This window comes from Pteropus medius, unplaced genomic scaffold (assembly GCF_902729225.1).
Source record: "Pteropus medius unplaced genomic scaffold, Ma_sr-lr_union100, whole genome shotgun sequence".
NCBI lineage: Eukaryota > Metazoa > Chordata > Mammalia > Chiroptera > Pteropodidae > Pteropus > Pteropus medius.
Window position 1 is genome coordinate 1,175,570 of NW_024352783.1, and position 25,743 is coordinate 1,201,312.

Sequence of the window (25,743 nt, forward strand, 5' to 3'; positions counted from 1 at the left end):
AGACAATATTGGGTTATGCCTCGTCAGACCCCAGTATCTTCTCACGGAGAACAGGCAGCCTGTCATCATATAGGGGCTCTGGTTACCCTGCACAGGTGCTGTCTGTTACTGAGCAGTTATTAACAAAAAACCACAGTAGTTGAATTTTGTTCAGATAGAACTTTAAAAAAACAACACCTGGTACATACCATTTCCACTATTACAAAGGTACCTAAGAAGTCAGAGTCCCTGATCTCGAGCTCATATGCTAGGCGATATAACAAAATCGAAAGACATGGGACAACTTCTTGGGCAAGTTCCCTCCAAGGACACTCAAGCAGCCTGTGGCGAGCCGCTGGTCTTAGGCCAACACCGTGTGGGTGAGCCAGCTGAACGAGGACCCTCCAGCCCCAGCCAGCCCTTCAGATGCATCTTGCTGAGTCAATTCAGAATTCCTGACCTACAGAAGCTGCGTTAATAAGTGTTTTAAGCCACCGAATTTGAGGTAATTTGTTATCTAGCAATAAGTGACCAAATGTAATAAATATTAGTAGAATGAAAATAAGACAAAATTAAACATATCTCACATCTAAGACTTTATACCACGAACTCCGAGGAAGTATCAAAATATCCACAAATAATTTTTAAAGTAAGCTTTTAGAAATTCAACATATGTCCAGAAAAGAATATAAATTATAAGTGCCCAGAAACTTTTTAAAATAAAAAAATGTAAATATCAGGTTTTTTCCTTTTAAAGAGTGGTTTAACAAAGACATGTGATCTGAACTTCAGAAATAGGTTGAATCACCTCTGGTGCATTTTGATTCTTTCCTTCACCCATACTTTTTTTAAGACTCACAGAACTTGAATCTAATGACATATTCCCTTGAGATTCCACTGAAGGCTTTTCAATCGATGATAAGTATCCTGGCTTGTAAGCAGCAATGATATTGTTTAACAAATAGGAAATCAAAACCAATTACATTAAATTGTAAAAAAATAAAATCAAGTAACCAGATAAACTAATTTTACAACAGCTAATGTGTTCTAATGCGAATGAATAGGATATTGACCAAAAACAAGGCTTTGAGAATGAACAAGTTCTTGTTCCAGAGGCCACACTTTCTTCAACCTACTTGCTTAATCAACAGCCGCTTCTTTTCTTCGTTCTGCTCATCTCGGGTTTGCAAATCTCTCTCAAACTGGGCCTTCATGGCCTGCATGTTGACCTCCAGGCGAAGTTTGGCATCTTCTGTTGCCTGAAGTTCATCTTCTAGCTCTTCCAGCTGGGTTCTCATTTCTTCCACCTGCTGTTCTAGGGCCCGTTTGGATTTTTCAAGTTCATGGACCTAAACACAGGAAGTATCAAGAGAGAGCTGACCATTGGCAGAGACACAAGCAAGGAAAGGAGTCTTCATGTTTCACAGGCCCCCATACAGCATGCTGGCCACTCCGGGCATCCCTGGGCCGGCTGCCTGACACACTATTCACATCCTTCCCTTTTCCTCTATGGCCGCTGCTATTCCTTACTTCAGGGTAGGCCATTTAAATGACAGTACTGACTTCTTTATTCACATGTGCTCTGTAATCAATAAATTATTCTCTAAGAACTTGACACTAAGAGATCTTTAAAAAGCCAAAGAACAATGAAAAGAGTGCGGTGTCTTGAAGAAATTGTCTATTGACTGGCCATTTGCTTGCTGTCTCTGTGTGTAACAGGTTATTTTTCCCCTCTTTAATTCTGCCCCTCCCCGCCGCCACTTCAACCCCTGACCTACTGCATACGTCTCCCTTTTGTTTTTTAAGAACTGGATCTCTGAAGGCGGGGTGTCTCCCCCCAGGTAGGGGGCGCGTACCCCGGGCTTTGGTACACCCGGGGCCTGGTTCATGGCTCCACCTGGGGCGCAAACCCAGGACCTTCTGCATGTAAAGCAGACATGCTAACCACTACACTATGGAGCCACCCCTGTAACAGGTTATTATAGTACATCCTTCTTGCTGTGGAAAAGATCATTTGTACTGAAAATGCATGTGTAGAAACTTTTAAATATTAAGGTGTGTTAGGCCTGCGAAGCATGGTACCGTTAAAAAGAGGCCTGACCTTTCTCTGGACAAAGATCCCCATCACAAACATTTCACCCAGTTCTCTGCCAAGTGCTGTGCTGAATGCTTCTTACTACATGCCCCTTTGATTCCTCAAGACAGCCCTTCAGACAGGCAACATGTAGGTGCTATTATGTATTCCTGTTAGGGTTCATGGCCATGTCAGTTCTCACAGGGACAGGCAGGAGAAGACTTATGACATGAGGAAGGCATGTGTCTCTCAGCAGTGCCTGGTACTTCATAGGCACAAAAGAAATGTTTGTGGAATAAATCTGTGACTCAGTTATTTTAGAGAAAACTAGTATGGAACAAGAAAACAGAGTCAACTGTGGGGTTCTCTCTCTACAGTTTACTATGTAATCATAGCTATTTCGACTCTAGGTAGTTTCTTCTTTCTTCTTGTCCATGGTGCTGGTCCCCTGGGCATGAGGTTGCAGGAGACACCCAGGAGGAAGAAGGCATGACAGTCTTCCCCTCCCTTATGATGTGGCCAGAGAGCCCACATCCCATGAAAATGAGACTTTACCTTTATAGAGGACTATGCTTTACCAAGCACATCTGTAATAGCTTCATGAAACTGGGCAAGTATAATGTCCATTTGACAGATGAGGAAACTTAGACTTAAAGAGGTTAAGTGGCTTCTCCTGGTCAGAATGGAAGCTGGTGGAAAAGCCAAGCCTTAACCCTGTTTTTGACTCCTAGGCCTGGGCTCACTTCATTATCCTCAACACATCATATACTAAGGGAAGGATGTAGGACAACCATAGCTCTCGTGGAAGATGTATGCAGTGGAATGATAAATGGTATTACAGAAATTTCCAAACTGTAAGTCCCCCAAGCATTTGAAGTCTTCAGAGAAAACAGTGAGGTCTCATTGGGAAGTCCTAGGTCAGAGAGAGCTGCAGTTCCCATCTCACTCCTCTCTAGGTCCCCACTCTAGAGACAAATCCCACTACCCTCTATTTGAGGGGACCTCCCCATATTTGTATTTGATGACTACCTGTGACTCAGGAACAATGAAATCTTTTGTTTAAAGATCCCCAGCCAGAATGCAGGTTAGGGCAAGGAGGGCCTATAAAAGCGATAAGAATAAACAAAGCTTCCCCACCTGTAAGTGCAGCTACAAGAACAAACCGAGAACAGACTACAGAAATATTCCTAAGGAAGGAGCTGCCCGCTCTCCTTTTGAAGGGACTGGTCTCCAGGGGGTAAAGGATACTCACATTCTTCCCCACGTCATCCTTGGAGCTCATCAGGTCTTCCATGTCTGCCCGCAGCTGTTTGTTCTGCCTCTCAAACTCCTCCTTGGCCTCCAGGGCCTCCTCGAGGGCCCGGGCCAGGGACAGGGCTTTGGTTTCTTTCTCTCTGGCCTCTGCTTCAGCACGGTCTCGCTCTTCAGCATAGCGAGCAGATATGTTCTTCTCTTCTGCTAAGAGCTATATATGCAAGGGCAACAGGAAATATTAACAACAATTTAAAAAGCAACATAAACTCTTCCCACTCGTGACACGTCTCACTTATTGCTAAGAATACTACTATAAGATTATGGGTGTTCTCTTATTTCTTTCCTTTTGCTTTTCTTTTTTATAAGTTGATATAAAGGTGTATTGCTTTAAATATGAAAATATTATTCTAAAATAAACTAAAAGTGAGAGCGTTGCCAGGAGGAAACACAGTGTGAAACTGGTCCTGGACTCTGGGAACAACCTGATCAAACTTCTTCTGCTTCTTCTCCAAGCTGGAGACGATCTGGCGCTGGTGGTCCAGGTCTACTGTCAGGTCATCGAGCTCCTGCTGCAGGCGGTTCTTGGTCTTCTCCAGCTTGTCATAGGCCAGAGCCTTTTCCTCCAGGCGCTGGCTCAAGGCCTCCACGTCTTTAAGAAGTTTCTTTTTGGCTTCTTCCAAACTTTCAATTGTTCCCAAGTCATCATCTATTTTCTTCTTGGTATCAGTCAACTAGGTTTTATGTAAAGAAAAAAAAAGATCAATAATAAAGAGCTCTACTGGTTTTCGCATTTGAGGCAGAAAGAAAAAACTTGTTCTCAATATTCTGTGAGAAGAAATAATATAAATCAATGCTATGTGATTTTGAGCAAATTAATCTTACACTGTAACTTAATTTCTTACCTAATAACCTATAGAATGATGATTGGATTAAAACCTTACATGGTTGGCGCAGTCCTACATCTTTAGTTTAAATGCTTACAGCACTATAACCAGCCTAGTATCAGCATTTGGCTGTGTCAAAAAAAAAAAAAAAAAAAAAAAAAAAAAAAAAAGAAAGAAAGAAAAAAAGAAGCAAAACACTAAATGGGCTTTATTTAGTAGTACAACCTAATTAACTGTCCCAAATGGAGGTTAAGCAATCCAGTATAGCGGGGACATTAGCTGCTAAATACACATACACATCTAGGTCACCACGGCTTCCTAAGAGGACACACACACCTGGGACTGCAGGGCCAGCACTTGTTTTTCCAGGTTCTTCCTGGCCTCCTCCTCCTCCTCCTGCTGCTCCTGAAGACTGCTCTTCTCCTCTTCCAGCTGTCGAATCCGACTGCTCAGGTTCAGCTTTTGGCGTGTCTCCTCCTGAAGAAGTTCCTATTTATTTTTATAAAAGGTCAGTACTTAAGTTACATTAATCATCAAAACAAAACATGTCTATTAAAAAAAAAGTCATAAAGAACAGAGAGCTTCAGTGTATGAGGAATACCCAGCGATATTAATAAACAGAAATGATTTTAAAACAAACATGATAATGTTATAAATATTCTGAACACAAACATGGCTTCAGACTCATTCAGGAGGCTCAGGCCTGGGGCCTGTGAGTAGTCCGAGACACCTCGCTTTCCTGCATCTCCTCACTCCTAGAATCCCTTCCTCTTCATGTCCATACCCCGGCCTTAGTTCAAGGACCTGGCATTTCCCACGAGGATTACCTCCAATGTTGGGCAACCCATCAATTGTTTGTCCTTCATCCTTTCTGCCAGAGTAATTTTTCTAAACTGTAAATGAAAACATGTCTTTCCCATCACATTCAGACTTAAATTTTTCAAAGGCACATATAGAGCTTTCTGTGATCTGGCCCTTGTCTCTTTTTAATCTCACTAACCAGGATGTGCCCTTGTCACAGCATAAACCCCAATTACAATGAACTTATCTCCCACTGCCTACTTATCCTACTTTCTGTTTATCTGAGATTTTTACCCTATATCCCCAGCACCTAGCCCAGAAACTGACAAACACACACCCATACAAAGTTTGCAAATTTAATAAAAATAAGATGTAAAACTCTAAGAAAATTGCTACATTATATTATCAGAGTCATTAACCTAACTTCTATCTGACTTAAAAACATGATAACCTAACAAATGATTCGATGCAAGTCTTAAAAAGGTAGGCCAGATAAGCTTCTACACACTCTTTTACAAAATGGACTGCTTCTCTTAGGTCAGCATAATGAAATTTCAACCACAACAAAACAATCTTATTTAATCTTATTTAAAACATCCAGCAAAAGACGTGTGTGCACTAGGACTGCCACTTGGTGAAACCCCAGGCAATGCCCGCTGGTGCCAGCGGGAGCTGTCTCCTAGGCCCCCGCATGCATGCAACACATAGAAACAAAGGGCTCTGCATCGAGACACGGCTTTAGAGATTTCCTGAGTATCAAGGCTGGTTTTAGTGCAAGATGGCTCCAAATAAAAGTAGGGCATAAAATCAGAAAGAAGTGCTAAGAAGGCAATTCTGGGGCTGGTATGTTTCACAACTTATTGATTATAGAAATGGTAGATTTATGATTAAAGGCCCCTTACTCCCTCTAAAATACCTGTGTATCCTGTAGTTGAGACTCAAGACTAGCTGCGTCCTTAGCAAATTTAATACCCTTCTTCTCTGCTTCTTCCAGAAGAGTTGAAACATTATCCAATTCATTCTGCAAGGAGGAGTAAAAGATTAAATTCAATGGTAAGCAGATAAAAAGGGTCCAGAATCACCTCTCTTAAATAAGCATAAAAAGATAGTATTTGGTGGAAGAGCGGGTGATCTTGAAGCTGTCAAACTCTATTAAGGAAGACTTTCGCCACCAAGAGTATGTCACCTCCCAACAGTGCCCAAGAAGCAGACACTGTACCAGCTACCATAGACAACATAATAGTCTCTACCCACTGAAAGGACAGGTAGTTTAAAACTGCAGAGCCCACACATGGAGAGGGATTCTCCTAACTAGTTTACTACCTTGTTTTTTTATCATGAAGAGACAAAAATTATACTAAATCCTCCGAAAGAGTGGCTGCTATACTATGTGAACAGGCTCTAAAGTCAGCAGGTGTGTTATTTTGATCCTTTTTCACACTAAGATGTAGTAATCAAATGCTGTGGTGTGTGGCGGCGGGGTGGGGTGAGGGCGCAGGGCAGTCTGCAAGTATAATTCATATTCTTATAGAACTTGAAAACTTTAAAATAGAGATTTCAAATTCAAATTCTAGTATTCACAGCTCAACATTCTTTTTAAGCATTAAAAAAATATCTGGTGTTAGCTCAGGGAAGACAATAAGATTGTGATAACTGCACAGTGACAGGTAAGGTATATAAATGTAGAATTGCTATGTTGTACACCTGAAAATTAAGATAATACTGTATGCCAATTATAAGAAAAATGTTTAAAAAATTAAAAAACCTGGCATTATACATTTATCATGAATATTTAGCTATTTCTTATGGTTAGATTTTATGAATACTGTGGGGAAAATACATATTTTCCCCTCAATTAATGATAGCTCTAAAATCTTCCCTCGCTCCTCCCAAATCTCCATGGTATACGACCTTTTATAGTTTGTGAGGACAGTGGGTGTCAGACGTAGAGAGAATACTCAAAAAGGATAGTAGGGCCCCCTTCATTCTAGTTTGTCCTCTAGTCATATTAGCAAAGGGAGGGCATACAGAATACAAATCTATACATGTCATTTTTTATTTTTACTCATTTTAGCAATATCCTTCAGGAAGCCCACACCTCATCAGTCTTGGCAACAGTGTGGAGGAGAAGGGCACAGAACTCAACTGAGACCTCGTGCCTTCAAATCCAGCTCTATAAACTGCCAGGGAAGTCACCAGAGAGAAGCAAGCTACTTAGCTTCTTTGAGCCTCACAGTCCTCATTCATCTACCACACTCACCCAGGGGGTGATGTGAGGGTTAAACGGGAGAACATACACAAGGAGCCTAATATATGCCTGGTGCAGGCAGCACTGGTGCCCGATGAATGCTACTCACCTTGCCTTCCCACTATACATATAGTTAATAATGCTGTTTATAACATCTCTTTTAGGAAAATCTTTCTGGATTATGAGCACATGTGCACGCACACACACACTATTTCAATACATACCTGTGCAGAAAAGTAAACAAAAGAGGCCCGAGAGTGCTCTTCTCAGAAGGCTTGCTTGCAGGCTGGCCCTTGGCTGGCATCTGGGAACTTAGATTTTGGAAGGGCTCCTACTATTCCCCAAATAATAAGATGGCTCACTGTGCCTGCACTGTGACTAGGACTATACGCTGAGTCCTGCAGGTCCTCCTCGTGAAGGACTGAACCATGGGGTGGTCCTGAGTCTCTGACATAACACAGTTCTGGGATAAAATGGGTAAACTATGGATACGCTACTGCGAGATACGTCAAGAGTAAAGGTTTTCTAGCCTCACCTGTAATTTATTTGCTTTCTCGGCCATTTCCACCCTGAGTCTGTCTCCTTCTGAGACTTTGGCATGGAGCTCCTGGACCTGGGCATCAAGTTTCTTCCTCTTGTGCTCAGACTCGGCCTTGACCTGCTGCAGCACCTTCACCTCACACGCCAGTTCCTTGTTGTCTGTCTCTAGGCCCTGCTTGTTCTTCTCTAGATTTGCTTTGAACTAGGAGAAGGAAGGGAAAAAATAATTTATTAGTATTTTTATAATACTCCATAAGAGGTACTGCTTTTTGCTTCTGCTGCATAACGAGTCTGCAGTCAGCATTTGTTGGGTAGGATGAAAACAACTGTTGTACCGAGTGTGAAGATTTCTAGGGAAGGAGCACACTTGGATATACTGCTTAGGGTAGCGGATATACTGTGTAATTTATCCTTGTTGGTGCAGGTCGGAGGTGACAAACTGAGCACATCCTGTCCAAAGAGTTATCATTCATTCATATCATCCTCTCTATGTAAGAACTTCTGTTAGTTAAAAAAAAAAAAATTTTTTTTTAAGTAAGAAGCCAAAAATCTTGTTGCTGGGATAACACAGGGACACGTTTGAATAACAATAAGGTAGTCACTATATAATATGAGTAGGCACTGTATGTTGGTGCAAGGTGATCACAACAGGCTGATCTCTGCAGGGACCACCTCAGGGATGACACAGGACCTAGGGTGGGCTTTCAAAGCAGCGTAGTTGGGGGTTACATGGGCTTCTGGGGCCAGACTGCCTGGCTTTAATGTCCCTTTCCACTTACTAGCTGTGTGACACTGGCTTAATTTATTAACACTGTTTGGCCTCAGTTTCCTCATCTCTTGGATGAGAATAAGAGAGACTAAGCCACAGGATTGTAATGAAGGTTAATGAAGGCAATGCACATAGAGTGCCTAGCACAGTAACTGACACATACTAGTGTAAATGATCAACAAATGTTAATTCTGTGCTATAAATTAAAAGGTGGCATGTGGACAGGCGGGGAGAGAAATATGGAGAAAAAGCAAATAGCATGAAGGAAGGGATAACTGGGAAATATTGAGGAAGACTAGTCCACTCAGGAAGGTGGTTTGAGTTAGAGGGTAAATGAAATTAAGTTTTATCAAGATGGAAAGCCTATATATGAGACAGAGAAGAGAGAACAGTGAAATGAGTGGCACCAGTGTGTAGGGTGGCTTGAGACCGTAGGCAGGGAGGGAAAAGAAGGGACAGATGAGTATAAAGAATACTTAAAATATTGGCAGGGCTTGGTGACTTGCTGGCAGCAGAAGAGTGAGAGAATGACTTTAAACTGTTCAAAGCTTTTGAGCTAAGTCATCAGGAGAAAGATGGTATTAGTGAAAGGAGACACTGGGAGCAGTATGTGATTTATGACCGTTCGATCCATGCAGTTCTTTAATGAAAAAAAATCAAGGGCAAATGGCTCTTGTAGGTAAGCAGTGCACTTTTAGAAAGAAGCCACCTATGAGCTCTTGGTTCTCCATCAGCTTGCCATGGTGTTGTACAAAGCTTGGGAATTAATCGATAGCGACTGGATGGAAGTCTGATGGTTGATTTTCTCCAAGGCGTGGCAGGGTTTCCCTTACCCTTTTAGCCTGTTCCAGTTGCTCTGAGAGCTCCTCCAGGGCTGTTGCATGTCTCTGTCTCATGTCCTGGATTTGAGCTTCATGGTTCTTAGTTTCTTCCTCAAGAGCTTTCTTCAGCTCTGCCACTTCTTGTTCACGTTTTGTACTAGAGAAACATTTTTAGAGAAAGAAGCTCAGAATTAGCTAATTAAATTAAAAATACTTTTATGTGCTGCTTAAAAAAAATTACATCAACTCCTTTGACAATGGATGTGCTATTTTCCAATAGGCTGGTGCGTCCATTGTTGTGGTATCATTATTGTGGTTCTAGAAATCCTTCTGGAACCAGCAAAACTCCCATTTCACATCTCACTTACAACTGAGACACAATGTAACATCCCTAAGTGTCTTCAAACTGTTCTAGGCAGTCTCGTTGCATTGTAGGCCAGGAATTGGTTAACACAGATGCCAAACTGCCTGCTACAGCACCAGCATTTCAATAAAACTGGAAAAGGATAAATCTCAAAGAGGCTTTCAAAAGCTAAGGGAAATTAAAGGCCAAATCAAATAGGACACTGCACCTTGACAAAAGCAGGAGCCTTTCTTATCATTCATGGGAAATAGCTGCAATTAGTTAGTTAATATCCTCCCAAAATTCTATCAGGAAATGGCTTAAGGTCGGGAGGAGGGACAAGAGAATTAGAAGGCAGGCTGAAGGGTCACATGCTTGGTTCAGAAAGGGGCTGCCGAGTTTGATATGAGAACATAGCAGGTGTAAGACCATAGGTTTTCAATGTCCAGAGATAAACTGAGGTTTTATTTAACCTGCATTTAGAGTATGAAGGTCGCACTAATATTTTTACATGGCTTTCTAATACTTTTATAATTTGCTGTAACATATTTAAGGTAACCTGAAAAACCAAAGTTATTTCATTAAGTAGAAGAGACTTCACCCCCACAACAAGTCACTGTTTAAATATGTCGATTAGAGCATCATCTTTAAGCATATATCTTAATAAAGACTGAAACCAGTAAGGTAAATACCAGTTCTGCTAAGAGCTGTATTAACATCAAGAGTTTAAATAGCTGTAACTTTACAATAATCCCGATGCACAACCCTGACAAACTTGCTCTATACTTTAAAACCATTAAACTCTATACTTTAAACCAGTAGCCAGTTAGAACAGTGACTTATTTGCTGACTCCTGTGTGGACACGTTTTCCTATCTTTACTAGTGGAGTGGAGAGATCTAGAGGGCTGAGGTCAGCTGTGCCAAGAGAAAAGGGGCCCAAGTGGCTGCTAGCTCTGCAGTTGCATGTAGCCAGACAAAAGGAATCACTAAAGATTCTTTGTGGGCCAGCCTAGCTCAGCCACAAGTTCACTACAGGTGAAAGACATGCATCGGTCTGGCCCTGTCTTCTGCGATCTTCATCATAAGTCCTAAAGAGAACTAAAATGCCAACTGACGACTGAGTCTGCTGAAGGGTATTTGATTTGCTGAGGACTGTTACTTTTATGGTAATCACGTGATATACAACTTGGGGAAGAACCAGTGGAGAAGTAGGGGTGGCCTGAGTCCTTAGAAGAGTGCAGTACATATGAATGCTAGCACATCTGAGCTGTAGGCAAGCAAAATTCTTCACACAGTAGAATCTATGAGTGCTATATCTGAGCATATCCATGGTTTTAATAAACGTACATATCAACTGTACTGTCTTTAAATTTTTTTAAAGAGTTGAATAGAAGAAATGATTAGAACCCTTTCTTCTATTGTAATCAAAAGACCAGCTGAGATTCTTTCAACAAAATCTAGTTCAGTAATTTCCAGATTTTTCGAAAGCAGATATTTTAAAGAGAAGGACAAGACTTAAAACTGCTCAAACCAGTTATTCTGCTGAAGTGGGGTAGGAAGCCTCTAACCCTGCCTGGCTCACTCAGATGGACTCCAAGTGAGACAGTGGCCTTCTGGGGATGCAACCTCTGTATTGCCGCTGTAGTCTTAACATATCTATGGTCAAATCTTTGACGTGTTATTAGGCTCACCACTTCCGTTTCTTCACCACAGAACATTCTCCTGGCGTCCACAATCTGGCCTCGGTTTCACTGCGCAGGACAGCCTTTTCCGCAGACTCAGTGACATCATTCTCTCCGGGTCCAGGCACCCAAATGACCACACTCTTTCCTCCAGAGAAGAGCACCACTGGCTTTCACAACACATTTCCATCCTAGTTGTCCAGGTCGCTTCCTACCTCTTACCACACCTGACTTCAGAAATGATTCCTTCTGTTTTTGTTTTAACCTTAGCCATCTTCTCACAGTGACAGGCTACTCTTCCCATCACTCACAGCCTGGAACAGCTGGCAGACGTGTGTGTTTGTGCACGTGCGTGCGCACTTGAGCACACAGCCAGCCAACTCTACCAGCCAAAGCAACCCAGGGATTCCTGGGATGGCCTCACGTACCTGGCAGCTTGAATCTCGAAGGAGCAGATGGTCAGGAAGAGGGCAAGACAGCAACTTGGGAGGTCACAACTCAGCAGCTTATATGAGAATTCTATCGATGCGCCAGCAGGCGTCACCGGTCAGCCCCTCTGCCCGTTCAGCTCACCAGTTCATTGTTACAGTTCTCCTGTGATTTTCTGTGGGCTGACGTGCTAAGGTCACCTGAAACTTCTCCAATTGTGCTTGCCTGTGCTTGTCACTTTCTTCTTGCCTATATCTGGCTGTTGGCTCATCTGTTATAGCATATGTCTCTGCTTGATACACACCCTTGTCTGGGGACCTGTACTCACCTTTCTTTTCATCGTTGTGACTGTGTACCTCTCTTCTCAGGTTTGCTTACCCACCGTTCATACCAGTTGGTGCTGCCAGCAGATGTCTGACCACCCATATCGTCTCCTCCTCTTTCTGTGACTCTCCCATCTTATTCCTCCAGTCTTCTCTATTTCTCTTACTTGGTCTATTTATAAATCTCCTCTCAGCTCTCTCTCTCTCTCTGTGTCTGCTCTGTCCTTCCTTTAGATATCACTGACTGTGGCTTTTCTGACACATTTCACTCTGTGCACCTCAGTCTGTTGGTCCTTCCATCTACCCTTGTAGGCTGGTTTGTTTCTAACCACTGCTATTTTGTCATTCTTCTACATGACATTATTTCCAGGAGGCAGAGAGGATACTCAAAATGACAACATAAAGAAAACACACCATCTCCCGAAGTGGGTGAGCACATCCAAAGCATTTCTGCCAGACCTTGCTGGAGAGCTCAGCAGACACCAGGTGACGTGCTGCCTTCCCCTCACTCACCGTAGTTCCTGTTGAGCTGCGGTGGTGTCCAGAGTGTCCTCCAACTCTGTTTTCAGAGCTTCCAGCTCCTCACTCAAGTCCCTTTTTTGCTTTTCTGCTTTGTTCCGTGAAGCCTTCTCAGATTCAAAGTCTTCCTGAAGTTCAGCAATTTGGGCTTGCAACTCTCGCACAACTTTAAGTGCGTTGTTCTTATGGAGTGTTTCATCGTCGCCCCTGTAAAAGCATCCAGGCACAAGAAGCACTCAGAGCTGGTGCACGGATGGACTGTTTCCCGGCTGAACCAACACCCAAGCACCTCTCCATAAGGAGACCCGGTGACACAGCCCTCTGCCCATGGCACGAGGCTGAAGCAGCTGCACAGGGCCTGATGGGCAGGCATAGAGGTATGCAGGCAATGACCTGAAGGCTCAAGAGCTAGTATGGCAGAGCTAGAATCAGAATCGAGCTCAGTCCCCTTTCCAAAGGGCTAAATATAAATATCTCCAGTAAAAGGTTGGACAATCTCACTTTAATGATTAGAATATAAAAAATTCCCTCTCAAGTAAAATGTTACAGTTAGAACACTGTTCAAGGTAGCAGTCTAGTCTATCAAACTGCTACCAACATACAGTGAATCAGCAAATTCAAATAAGTTTTTAGAACACACAGTAGAAGAAAGAGATACCATCTTCACACTTTCCACTTTCCACTTCATTTTTGCATCTTTTTGCTAACGTGTGTGATTTAATGCTGGCAGATTTTCTGACTGGGAGTAGTTGGGAGGGGGAAGCTGACAAACATGACAGTGAGTGGTGAAGAATTTAATTCTAGATTCTAGCTCTCATCTCTGTAAGTGAAAAAGCAGAAAATCTGGCCAAAGTAAGACTAACAGTGATAGATAACAAAGAAAAATTTCTGTTATAAGATTTTATTGTAATTAATTACAAATTAAATTCTAAGTCCTATGACCATGTAGCCAAAGAATTATTCTTTATAAAGAAATGAAAATATTAGATATAATGTTTAGATCATATTTACTATATATGATTTCCATTCTAAAACTGAATGGTTTCGAACTGAATAGCAAATTATGCTGTAAGTGTGTGAGAGGGATATCATTTCTGACAAGAGATTTCCTCTAAACTTCTAAAGCACACTAAAATTGATCTGTAATATAGAGAAACCAAAATATTGGATATGGTAAAATCACTTGTTCTAGTATAAATTTCCAAGGATTTCATGATGTATGACTACTGGTTTTTAAGTGTAAATACTGAGAATGGTTTATGAGATTTTCTTGCTGCTCTGACACAAATTAGGTACTCCTGGGTTTTTCAGGTTCTTATGTCATACCCCACAACAAAGAAACTATGTGTCACTCTCCCAGGGTTTTTGTCTGCTCCTGGACGTGAGACATTCTGTTGAAAATAAACCCTGCAGTAGCATGTGCAATACAAAGGCCTCTGCAGGGACGGCAGACCTGGCCAGGGCGCCCTGCAACTCCTCCTCCTTCTTGGCTAGCTGGATCTTGAGCTCGTCGATCTGTGCCTGCAGCTCAGCAATCTGATCCTGCAGGTCAGTTGTTTCACCATCCAGTTTCCTTTTGGCCTTTTCCAGTTCCTGACGAGTCTTCTCTTCTTTCTTTAAGCGTTCTTTAAGGCAAGACACAAGAAGCTCTTCAACACACTGAATGACACACTATACGAACAAACTCCAAATATCAACTGATTAAAGTTGTAAATAAGCCATTTTGTTCAAAAGCATGTCACTGCCTTGATAACACTGTGCCAATAGCTCAGTCATTTGAAACCCATTAAGTTCAAACTGAAGGTGAGATAAATTAGTGGGAGGAAGGAATTTTAAGAAATTGGGTGGAATGTAAGGAGGTCCTTTCATGAGAAATGAACCCAAACTATTAGAGCCGAAGTGATGTGGAACCTTCTCATATCACAGCCATCACCATGGCCCAGGTTTGGAGAGCTCGACAGAGGCCAGGGCAGCCTGTCACTCCACTCCTCATTTACTGGGAATCCCCGGGCTGAACCAAGACTACAGTTCCCAAGCACTAAGGGAGAGAGGGCGGAGTGTGGGCAGAGAGGGTTATGCATCTTTTCTGCCTTCCCCTCTAAAATTCTGCAGTGATTCCGTAATTAACTCTAGTGATCCGTTCCATTCAAATGCTTTCCTCACAAACCTACATGCCTTTGTTTCTCCATTGGGAACCAATATGCTGAGAAGATGAGACCAGGTATCACAGGCTGATCAAACAGGTGAGAAAAGAACAGGTGCATCTGCTTTATGTGTACTTCCTTAGCAGAATAACCTCATATACTGGTAAAAACGGTTTATGAATAATTTCATACTGGCATCCCTTATTTATCTAACAACAAAACCCTAATTATTTTTTTTTTAAATCCAACTCATTATACAAGCAATGCATTAAGGAAGAGTGGTCACAGCCCGCAGACCTTAACAACACTAGTGCCTTAAGAGCCATGCTCTTCCCTCCCGCATTGTTACACCGGCCTGCAGCTGCCACTGAAAGGGAAGGTTTTCTAAGCTCTTTCCAACACCCACCCTCTTTTCTCTTTCTTTTGAAGAAACGATGATGATTCATTCTGCAGAAATTCCTACAATTTCCTAACATTACTTGTGCCATCAGAGTGAGACACTGTTACTGTCAGCAGTTTCTCCTGCCCTTGCCATTTTTTATGTTAGTAAGCAGTACCTCTGTGAAGTGACACAGAGTCCAATGGCCTGTACGACCCAAAACTTAATTTAGGCCCTAAATATGTCCACCAAAGGGCAGCATATTTTACCATAGGACCTAACATAAAAAGTAAAAGTTTAAAGAATTTATCTCTATTCTATCATAAATATGTGGTGACTAGACCTATTTTAATAATTGCACACAAACTGAAAGCTCTCTTAGTAACCACCACGTACATTTTCCTATTATTGCATGTTCCGATTAAAGTAAAGTCTAAACAACTCACATGCCTAGTCCTGAATTTTTCTAGCCCCAAACACTAACCTTCTAAATCTGAGATCATCACTTCTTGCTTATTCCTGATTTTAGCCAAGTTTTTTGCCTTTTCTTCCTCTTCAGCCAGCTGAGAGGAACATTCAGCAATGCGATCTTCCATGAGTTTCTTTTCCTGAATAGAAAAAATTGCTTTATAAAAGGCATTCAAAAATAACAACTAGGGTTTGGTACAACTTAAAAAATAAGTAACACTGGCACCGCCTGTCCCAACAGGTCACATACTGCAAAAAGGCAGGAAGGCTCTCACTCATCTTGGGGTCGACCCCGAAAGTTTGGCCCACCTGCCCGGCTTGCAGAGTCCCCCAACCTGTGCTGCATAGAATGAACACTTGCACAGATGGGAACGAGTCATCAAAGAGTGATCAGTGTGTTCAAAACGTGCAAGTGAGAAGTCTAAAAGATGATAAGAATATCTGGTGGATATAAAAAATTAAATGGTTTCTGTGTCTTTAGAAGTCTATACAGGTAGAGACTTAGAAAGTTAATGAACCTGAAATCTTGAGAATTTTCTGTGTGGAGCCACTTTTAGTGAGTGCAACAACGTAAATATTTACCATGCTCTAAAATCAACTTTTTAATAGAAATATTATCTTACTTTGATAAATTTGGAGTTTTGGTCCTCGAGAAGCAGAATCTCCTCTTCCATCTTCTTGATTTTAGCCTCTGCTGTCACCTTCTCCAGCTGCAGTTTCTGCCGAGCCCCTTCTTCCTCATCCAGCTGCTCCTCCAAGTCCTTGTGAAAAAGAACACAGTCAGTTTCCCAACTTTCTCCACAAAATTCTACTGCACATTAATTAAGGAATGGACATTAAAATGAAATACCAATTTGTGATTTTTTAAATGGCAAAAATATTTTTAAAAATATGACTTCCAGTTAGGTGAAACAGACATTCATTCGTATCCACTACAGGTTAAAGTACAAACTGGGTCAATCCTTCTGGCAGTCAACATGGGAAAATGCAGCAAACTTTGAAAACGAACATTTCTTTTAAACCAGCAATTTCAGGAAATAGATATGATTTATATAAAAAAAGTGAAATATTTATAATATTGAGGAACTGCGAACATGCTACATAAAAGACTTGGTAACTAAAAGCTGGCATATTTGTAAAATGGGATAACATATAGTAGTAATTAAAATTCATATTTTGGAATAATTAGTAATGCAGGGAAATATTAATAATTAACTATATCAAACACATAATTTATTTGCATTCTGCTATATATGTTTGACCAAAAGAGGAGAGAGAGAACATAAAAATAATTGAAATAGTATAGGTCAGTGAGAAATGGGCTGTCTCAGTCAAGCATGCCTTTCACAACATGAGACTATCACCAAACCAAATGGGATTCTAGTGTTTACCTAAATTTTTTCTATAACATACTTCCCTTTATTTTATACTCTAACATTATTGTATATAATGACATACACATTATTGAACAGGGTCAATTTAAGAAGCCTTCAAGGGTAACTTTGGTTAAATAGTTTACTGTGTCTTTAGAAGTCTATACAGGTAGAGTCTTGGACCTGTAAAAGATTAACACTTTTATTGTGAAAACTTCCAACCCACATATTAAGTACACAGAGTAGCATAATGAGCCCCACACAGATGCATCAGCCCAACCTTAACAAGTGCCAACTCATGGCCAGCCTCTCTACCTCTCCCTCTACCATATCTTCCTTCTCCCCTAGGGTTATTTTGAAGGAAATCCCAAACATCACATTACATCTATAAAACCTTTAGGCTATATCTCTAAAAGATAAAGACCACTTAAACATACATTTGTTTGTTATAATTGGAATCCGAATAAGGTTCACACATTGTGATCAACTGATAAGCCTCTTAATCTTTAATCTCTTCTGTCTCTCTTGCTCTTCATTTATTGTTTAAAAAACAAACAAACAAACCAAGTCATTTGTCCTATAGTTACCTACAGTATGGATTTTGTTAACTGCATCCCTCTGCTGCACATTCCTAAGGTGATAAAAGCAGCAAATAAAATAGTATGTTTAAAAAAAATAGTATGTTCAGTATAATATCAATTACCAAATGAATCCTTATATATCTGTTTAGAAATATATGTGAGCAAAAATGATAGAGGTAATGGTGGGAGAAAACTAGAAGTGCTATTCTGTATTCTCTAGGTTTTCTACAATAATCAACAATCATTTATTAACATTATAGTTAGGACATTAATCTTAAAAACAAAACCAAACCAAAAACAGCTCTAGTAGTTTTATGTTGAAAAGGGCATACAAATCAGAAATCCCTCAAAGCCTCACAGGCGAAAAAAAAAAGACCAACAAGGTTGGATTTGCCCAAGGTCCATGAAGTAATAAAAAATCGCTGATATTTCACAAGAGAAAAAAAACAATACTTAATAATTTAATATTACCATAAAAATTTTTAGAATGTGTTTGAATGTCACAAAGGGAGATAATAAAAACGGTGCAAAAAATTAAAATGTAAAAGAGTTTGAGAAAGAACGTGAAGCAAAAAAGCTTTGAAAAAGCAAAGCAAAACAAAACAACACCCTGATCCTATAAGGACATTTGTTTTTTACATACAGTAGAGAAATGCTTGTAAGCATTTCATTTGAAGTTGTTAAAATTTAGAGTTTATGTAAAAAGAATAGGTTGAGGAGATTAAAGATGAATTTGGGTGTCTTCCTCCTACACGAGTAAAATATGTTACTGAAATAAGCATGTTCTTAAACAAGAGAAAAGAAAATCAAAACTATTGATAGTACTACCAGGGAAATCTCACGATTGTTGGTGAATATTATTCTAGATCTTCTGGTATATTCTCATGTAAAGTCATACATATAAATTTTTTATATTTTAAATTAGATCTTACTGTATACATTCTTTTGCAACTATCTATCAATATATTATAAATACCCATGAAAATAAACATCTTTATATCTTTATAGCATTGCCATGGTTTAAATAATCCCCTCACGTCAGATAATTAGATGGCTTCCATTGATTTATCCTTAGAATAAAGTCCTAGAATTAGAATTGCTGGATTAAAGGTTATGTATTTTTTACAGCTTTTGTGATATTATGAGATTAACTTATTATGAGATATTTATATTAACTTATTATGAGATATTTGAAAGCTGTTTGTACTGAAGAATGGAAAATGCTCAGATGATATACTGGATGCAGTATTTTCCAAGGAAATAATATGGTATCTTTTGTGGTTTTGACAAACATCTCAATTGCTGTGTTTTGCAAAGATAAGTTATGGGGTAAGAAAAAATTAAGGGAGAGACAAGGAAGAAAGTTTGATAGTGGATCTATGAAGCAATGGTGGCAGATATAGATGCCCTGACACTCAAGAGCATATGAGATAGGATGGGGGAGGGAGGGAAGGAGAAATAGAGGTGGGTGTGTCCTAGGATATGGGCAGAGTAACTACTGTCTGTATCATTTGTCTGATTATTCAACCAGAGATAGTTGTGCTTCATGTGAGCATAGCTTGTATCTCAATAAGAAAGTCACTACCAGGATGAGCTGAGTGTTTTATTCTGATTCCTGACCACCTACCTCTGCGTCAGTGTTGAGCATTTCTTATGAACCAAACCGCCTAGTAGATGCCTATCTAATGAATGAAGTGAGGATTAGAATTATTAATGACAACGCAAAGAACAAATAAGATCCCCTACAGAAGGCTACAGACCCGGGGAGATTTCTACTTTGAGTCCCAATGTAAGATGCCACATTGGTACATAAAAAAAAAGATTCCTATTCAAAATAACAAATTATGTTTGAGGAAAATCTATTACACGTGTGCTTTGAATGATGGCTATCTCTAACAAGACAAGTAATAACAAGTGTTGGAGAGGTTGTGGGGAAAAATGAACCCGAATGATGGTTATCTTTTAAGAGTAGGTACTTATAACCTAGACTCCTTTTGCTCTTCAATGCACATAAGAATCCAAACCCATAGCTCCTATTTATTCAATAGATGAACCTGGAAAACCCAAAATATGATTCTAGATAAAAATGATCATAGATACCTGAATATGTGCTTGCATTTTTTTCTTTTCATTTTGGAGGATTTGGTTTCTTTCTTCTTCTTCTTCAACCCTAGACTCCAAGTCATGTAGAATCTCTTCTAATTCCTGCTTTTTAGCAGCAAGTCTTGCTCTCATCTCTTCTGCTTCAGCAAAGAGCTCAGTCTCTGCTTGTAGCTGTTCTGCAAGGATATTCTTCTCTTCTAAAAGCTGCAATCACAACAAAGTGTCCGGTACTATGATTTGCCCCCAGTGTACACGCAAGATACAGTCATCATGATTTCAATGGTCAATGCATCTCACCAAAGAAACTGAGAGTTAAAAATACAAACATCACTGGCAAAACTTTCAAATGTCTTCAGCTGCAGCAAAAAAAAAGCTAGATGAAAACATTTTTGGTTGTTTCTGTTGTCTCAAGTTATCCTGAGTAATACATATTAACTTTGTGCTAGTTGAAGAACTGTTCTTCTATTAAGGTAATTTACAAAGGGACAGAGAAACAGGAGAGAAAATATTCCAGTGCAATGAATTTCATGGTGACTACTAAAACTGTTTGGGAACGAGTGATATTCTTGGCCTTTATTAATCTTTTTGACCTCGAACCCTATAATTCCATCACTGTTATCTATAAACATTTCTTGAGCTTCTACTCTGTCCATGAAGCACAACTGCCTTGGAAAGGGATGTTGATTCAAGACCACTGTCGCTGGAGAAGAGGCAGGTGGTGGCCTTGTACGATCTCAACATTTTACTTTTTTCTATTTCCCTCATAAGCAGTCACAGGAAGGCGATAATACTGGGAGTCTCATCGAAAACAGGTGTTAAACACACGCCTGATAGCAAACACGTCCAAAGAAAGACAAAGGCCAAAATGCAAGAGGTAAGGTTGATTTTGGTTTATATAAACCCAAATGCGTGGCATAATGTACCTGTTGCCTCTATTCTCAAATGTCTATGCTTTGGAAATTAGTGAAAAACACACATTATAAAATAAGATGGTATGGTAGCTACAGCTATTCATAATTAAATGTGTGTGCGTTCCTTGCAGTGGGAGCTCTCAATTGAGGGCAGTGTGTGACTTTACGAAGTCAGTGCACATACCTGTTGGTGCTTCCTCTCCATCTCCTCAAGCTCTCCTTCCACTTTTGTCTGCTTTTCCTTCACCTTCAGCAGCTCTTCATCTTTGGCCTGAAGTTCTTCCTCTTGGCGAGTAACTTGCAGGAGCGGCTTCACCTATGACAAAATTAGGCAGTTGGTCATCACATCTCCCTCCTATGGGTTCTCACTGGTCAAACGTCGCTCTTTAGAAAGAAGTACACAAAGCCCACCTTCGTGAAGACACGCCACCACTGCCAGTGCCGTAGTTTCAGATAAGCGGCACAGTTCCGCTGCAAGACCTTTAAGGCACTTAGTTGCTGCTGCTTCTTGGCAAAGGCCCTGGAGAACAGTAAGAAAAACTTATTACGTAAAGAAATATGTGCCCTAATAGACTACTTCCTAAAGGCAAACATTCTTATTTGGCTAGGACAGGGAGTGGGTACATCGATCGTGTCTTCGAGTAAAATGTAAGCGGAAGTGGGACTGCCCATTCGAGTTCACGACAACTCACAGGCCTGCTCAGCCAGCCTCGAGCGTTCGTCATGGATACCCTGCACTTTCTCATAGCTGCTGCCTCAGACAGTGTTCTGCCATCTACCCACATTAAGCATACATGTGTGCACTCCTGGATCTGAATAAATCCCCTCCTTTCCTGAGACAATGAAGACAGTGACAGAAGGTTCTTCATGTTCCCTTTGCTGGTGTGCTCTTTATTCCTCCTTTATTAGCTGCTTTCTCCATTTTCTTTCGATCTGTTATAGAAGAAACATTTCTTCCCCTTTCATGACTGTCCACTTACTTTCTGGCTAGGTAACCTCTGCAAACAGCCTGGAAGAAGATAATGATATCGGTAATTTTTAAATCCCTTTCTTCCTCTAAGTGCGCCAAAACTCCAGCTCTGAAAAATATCTTGCTCTGTCCAATTCTGTATAAATTTGGGTCCAATTCTAAAGCCCGGATCTAAAAGAAAAAGAGTTCATTTATTTTTTGCTACAGGAAAGATTATATCAATGGTTGACAAATCAGAAAAATCAAGAAAAGCTTACCATTCGTTCACAAGCCTGTTTACCATCCATAAAACCTTTAGGGATAGCATTTGGAGTTAGGATCTCATATCTGTAAGAAAAGCAGCCAAAAATTTTTTGTAATATTTGTGGAAATGTTTACCTACTAACTGTGAGTTCTGCTTTCTCTCAGAGGCAATAATATGATAGATAATCATGTCAAATTAAGAGTAAAGAAGTAACCAGATAATAATCAGATTTTCTGAAAATGTAGTTTTTCTATTTCTTAAAATAAGAAAGAAAATGAAAATGCTAATTTTTCCCAGGTCAAAGACTAGATTTAAGAATTGTGGCAGAGAAGAATAAAAGCATGGTATTTTAAAAAACTTTTTGTTTTTCTTCATTTCCCCTAAAATATTCACATCCTCAAGATACAAGGAGACTCTGGCTCTTTGCAGGATGCATTGTAAGCATTTACTAGATAACAGAAAAGGCTGCGAGGGCAATGCTCAGAGGCTTCCCTTTAGAACATTAGAAAGTATCAGGGTGACATTCGAAATAGCACTGGTGTACATATAGCCACTGAACTGTACACTTAAGTTTTGTGCACTTTGCTCTATGTAGGTTATACCTCAACAAAAATGAACTTTAGCAAACTAAAGGTGGTGGCTATATAAAGGATACCCTGGCTACATCAATCACCTTTGTACTCTGTTTTTTTTTTCCCCCCAACTTTGTACTCTGGATGCCAATTATGGTCCTTTGTCTCCTATCCATAAAAAGTAAGAATCTATCAGATTGTTTATCATACAATGGGGCCATGATAAAGACTGCCCCCAAACCAGTAAGGACTGAAATAGTTTCTCAACTGGATTCCACCTGTGGGAGAAAGGGCCATTCTTTGACCAGCATCCTTATTTATTTTGTGGAATAACGAATGCTGTTATACTTGACAATCAAATTTCCAGGAGAAAAAGAAAAAAGCAAACTAAATATTAAAGAAAAATACACAACACATTAAGAAAATAACTTTCCCATCATAGATTTTCATCCATTTTTACTACATTAATTTCTACTGATTGTCTTCCTTTTGTTTTTTCTTAATCCTTCTTTCTTAATCCTTTTCTATCCTATCCCCTACTCTGTATTAGTAAAAGGACTATAAATGCACATGAGCACACGCATACACACAATGGAAAAAATACATACATTTACATAAACACATAAATATATATTCATTGAAAGATGGAAAGAGATATCCCAAGATGTTTTCAAGAGTCACTCCTGAATGATTTTTGTCTACTTTTTACTTCTCTTGTATTTTCAAATTTTCCTAAAAGGAACATACAGTACTCATATTCAGTCATGCACTGCTTAATGACGGGGACATATTCTGAGAAAAGTGTCATCAAGAGATTTCGTCGTGTGACCATCATAGAATGCACTTAAGCAAACCTAGGTGGGCTAGCCTACTACCTGGGCAATACGGTACAGCCTAGCGCTAAGCCTGTATAGCACGTCACTGTACAAAATAACATAAGATTAAATCAAGCACAGCGGGAATAACGCAATAAAGAGAGGCAGTAAACATAAGATGTATGAGGCTACTGCTGGGATACTGTTTTATAGCAAACCTTTTTTCATAAGTAGAAAGAGTACATGCTAATGATATAAAGCATAGTATAGTAACTATATAACCCAGTAACACAGTCATTTGTTATTATAAGTTTTATATTCTATACACAATTGTATGTGCTATACTTTTACACAACTGGCAATGCAGTAGGTTTATCTACACCAGCATCACCATAAACATGTGAGTAATGAGTTGTGCCATGACCTTAATGATTACGAGGTCATTAAGTGATAGGAATTTTTCGGCTCCATTATAATTTGTGGGACCACTGTTGTAATGCAATCTGTCGTTGACTGAAACATCATTATGTGATGCATGGCTATATTTTAAAAATCAGCTTGAAAATAATTATGTTTAAACCCTAGACAGAACTGTCTGAATGAAGTAACTGTAAGTTCTCAGCTTTACCTGTTTATTGCACAGCTGCCTTCAGGGACCTAACAGCGGACAGAACAGGGACAGAACAGCGTTTGAAGCACACCAGCAGTTACCAGCACATTACTCTATATAAAGTGGGCACTCAACAGGTACAATGATTTTTCCTGTCCAATACGAAAACTAAAACTATCCAGGGAACAGGAAAAAATGTCCTCATTATCTCACTGTTTTTAAGCTTTGACACATATAGGAAAAAGGTCAAAGTGAGCAATACCTCTGTCTGAATTCCTGGAAAACTATCCGGTTGGGGAACCCCTGGCGACAGATTCTGATCCCTTCCAGGACACCATTACAGCGCAGCTGATCCAGCACTAGATGAGGATCCAGTTTTCCAGCCTAATCAGGCAGAGATTTATACTTTAATCTTTATAACTTGGCGCAGATCAATTTTAAGTAGCACCATATGCTTTCTTAACATACCCGTTTCTCGTGATTCGGAATGATGCAGCGAACAAAATTAGGGTTGGTGTTGCGGAGAGTAGCCATCAGCTTGGTGAGAGATTCTTTGTAGAGTTGTCCAACGGTACGAAACATGCCCTTTTTGGTTTTATATGCAGAGCCAAAAGCTGTCTCAGTCATACCGGTAACTTGATCCAGACCCACGATACGATCCACTGGTGAAAATAAAAAGGAAAAGGAAAATAAGCCAAATCTAACTCTTTAGCAGGCAAAGAAAAGACACAGTGATAGTGCAGAAGCACAAGCTTTGTGGAACAAATGATAAGAGATGCCATATAGGTAAGGCAGTCAGCATATTTAGACACTGCACAAGCCGTGGAGCTAACAGCCACACACTTCTATGGCAGGATATTGTAGTGCTTTGACAACTTCATACCACATACCGGTAGAGGCCTCCGCTGCGCTACTTTCAGGAACTCACTGTCTTTGATAACATTTTGCCTGTTACATATACAATTATTCAGTAAATGAGAGATCGTTGGCTGGCATTATTGATACACAAACTGATAACCTGACAAGTCTCAACGTAGGAAATGGCTTGTAAAAATATACAACAGTACAAAGCAAATCCACTTGATGAATATGCTGAGGGATTAGGGACCAGAGTCATCTCTTAAAAAGTAAAAAAAAAAGTCATTCGAATTGCAGGAAGATTAGATTACATCAGTTTAGGTTTTTAGGAATGAATAAACTTTAGCTCTCTCCTCAAAGTATGAATAACACTTATTCAAGGGTGAGAACAGAAAACAGGAAGGAGCCTCCTAAGCTAAGTTTAACGATGGTGGAACTTCTCGGGTACTCCGCTCTTATTAAAGCAGCTGACGTTTGCATGATCTACATAGCCACATAACACTTCTAATGATGGGATTATAAACAGAAGTCCAGCATAGGTCCAGCATAGGGCTCCAGCCACTAGCAAAACATCTGGTGCATAATATGCTCATTTGAAAAAAACCTTTACATGAACAAAGCACATTACTGAAATATTTTAAAAGCAATCAAAACATTGATGGAACTACCTCTATTAATGCCCCTTTCAATCCTAACAGCCACCTCCATTTCTTTCATTTGTTCCCCAGGACAGAAGGCGTATGGGGACTTGGCATGGTGTGAAGTGCTTAATGAGCAAGATCTCATTCAAATCTTGATTTCCAGGGAGGTTTTTACAGAAGAGGAAACCACAATCCAGGAGGTAAGGTAACTGTCCGAGTTATGAGGGTCTTAAATGGAAGTTGGGAGAAGGGGGGATAAAATTGGATTAATTACCCAGCCCATACATACACATTACAATACTATTTCTCCTATCATAAAGCCACCAGACTCAAGGGTTTAGGTCAGATACTCCCTCTGGCTTGTGCTCTGGAGTCTGTCTACTATCTACCTCAGAGACCACCTTTCT

The 25,743-nt window shown here is 40.1% G+C and overlaps 2 protein-coding genes across 12 annotated transcripts in view; one reads left to right on the plus strand and one right to left on the minus strand.

The window, feature by feature from the left end:
- Positions 1-25,743, plus strand: part of NDEL1 (nudE neurodevelopment protein 1 like 1) — a 77,710-nt gene that overhangs the window by 49,728 nt on the left and 2,239 nt on the right. For 2 of the 7 annotated variants that reach the window (XM_039847312.1, XM_039847317.1), the window contains exons 9-10: positions 20,484-20,589; positions 25,500-25,536. In XM_039847312.1, the coding sequence (XP_039703246.1) occupies positions 20,484-20,589; positions 25,500-25,536 (143 nt within the window). Of the gene's footprint in view, positions 1-12,518; positions 12,559-20,483; positions 20,595-25,393; positions 25,542-25,743 lie in introns of those variants that run through there. The other 5 variants (XM_039847320.1, XM_039847315.1, XM_039847313.1 and 2 more) reach the window with 5 other exon arrangements.
- Positions 1-25,743, minus strand: part of MYH10 (myosin heavy chain 10) — a 130,765-nt gene that overhangs the window by 13,604 nt on the left and 91,418 nt on the right. For all 5 annotated transcript variants that reach the window (XM_039847308.1, XM_039847311.1, XM_039847307.1 and 2 more), the window contains 18 exons: positions 24,306-24,499; positions 24,100-24,221; positions 21,854-21,923; positions 21,607-21,767; positions 21,038-21,146; positions 20,811-20,942; positions 19,713-19,919; positions 16,282-16,419; positions 15,675-15,798; positions 14,121-14,292; positions 12,662-12,874; positions 9,383-9,527; positions 7,776-7,982; positions 5,909-6,013; positions 4,528-4,680; positions 3,790-4,038; positions 3,306-3,518; positions 1,116-1,328 (listed from right to left, as the gene is read on the minus strand). In XM_039847308.1, the coding sequence (XP_039703242.1) occupies positions 1,116-1,328; positions 3,306-3,518; positions 3,790-4,038; positions 4,528-4,680; positions 5,909-6,013; positions 7,776-7,982; positions 9,383-9,527; positions 12,662-12,874; positions 14,121-14,292; positions 15,675-15,798; positions 16,282-16,419; positions 19,713-19,919; positions 20,811-20,942; positions 21,038-21,146; positions 21,607-21,767; positions 21,854-21,923; positions 24,100-24,221; positions 24,306-24,499 (2,927 nt within the window). The remainder of the gene's footprint in view (positions 1-1,115; positions 1,329-3,305; positions 3,519-3,789; positions 4,039-4,527; positions 4,681-5,908; positions 6,014-7,775; positions 7,983-9,382; positions 9,528-12,661; positions 12,875-14,120; positions 14,293-15,674; positions 15,799-16,281; positions 16,420-19,712; positions 19,920-20,810; positions 20,943-21,037; positions 21,147-21,606; positions 21,768-21,853; positions 21,924-24,099; positions 24,222-24,305; positions 24,500-25,743) is intronic.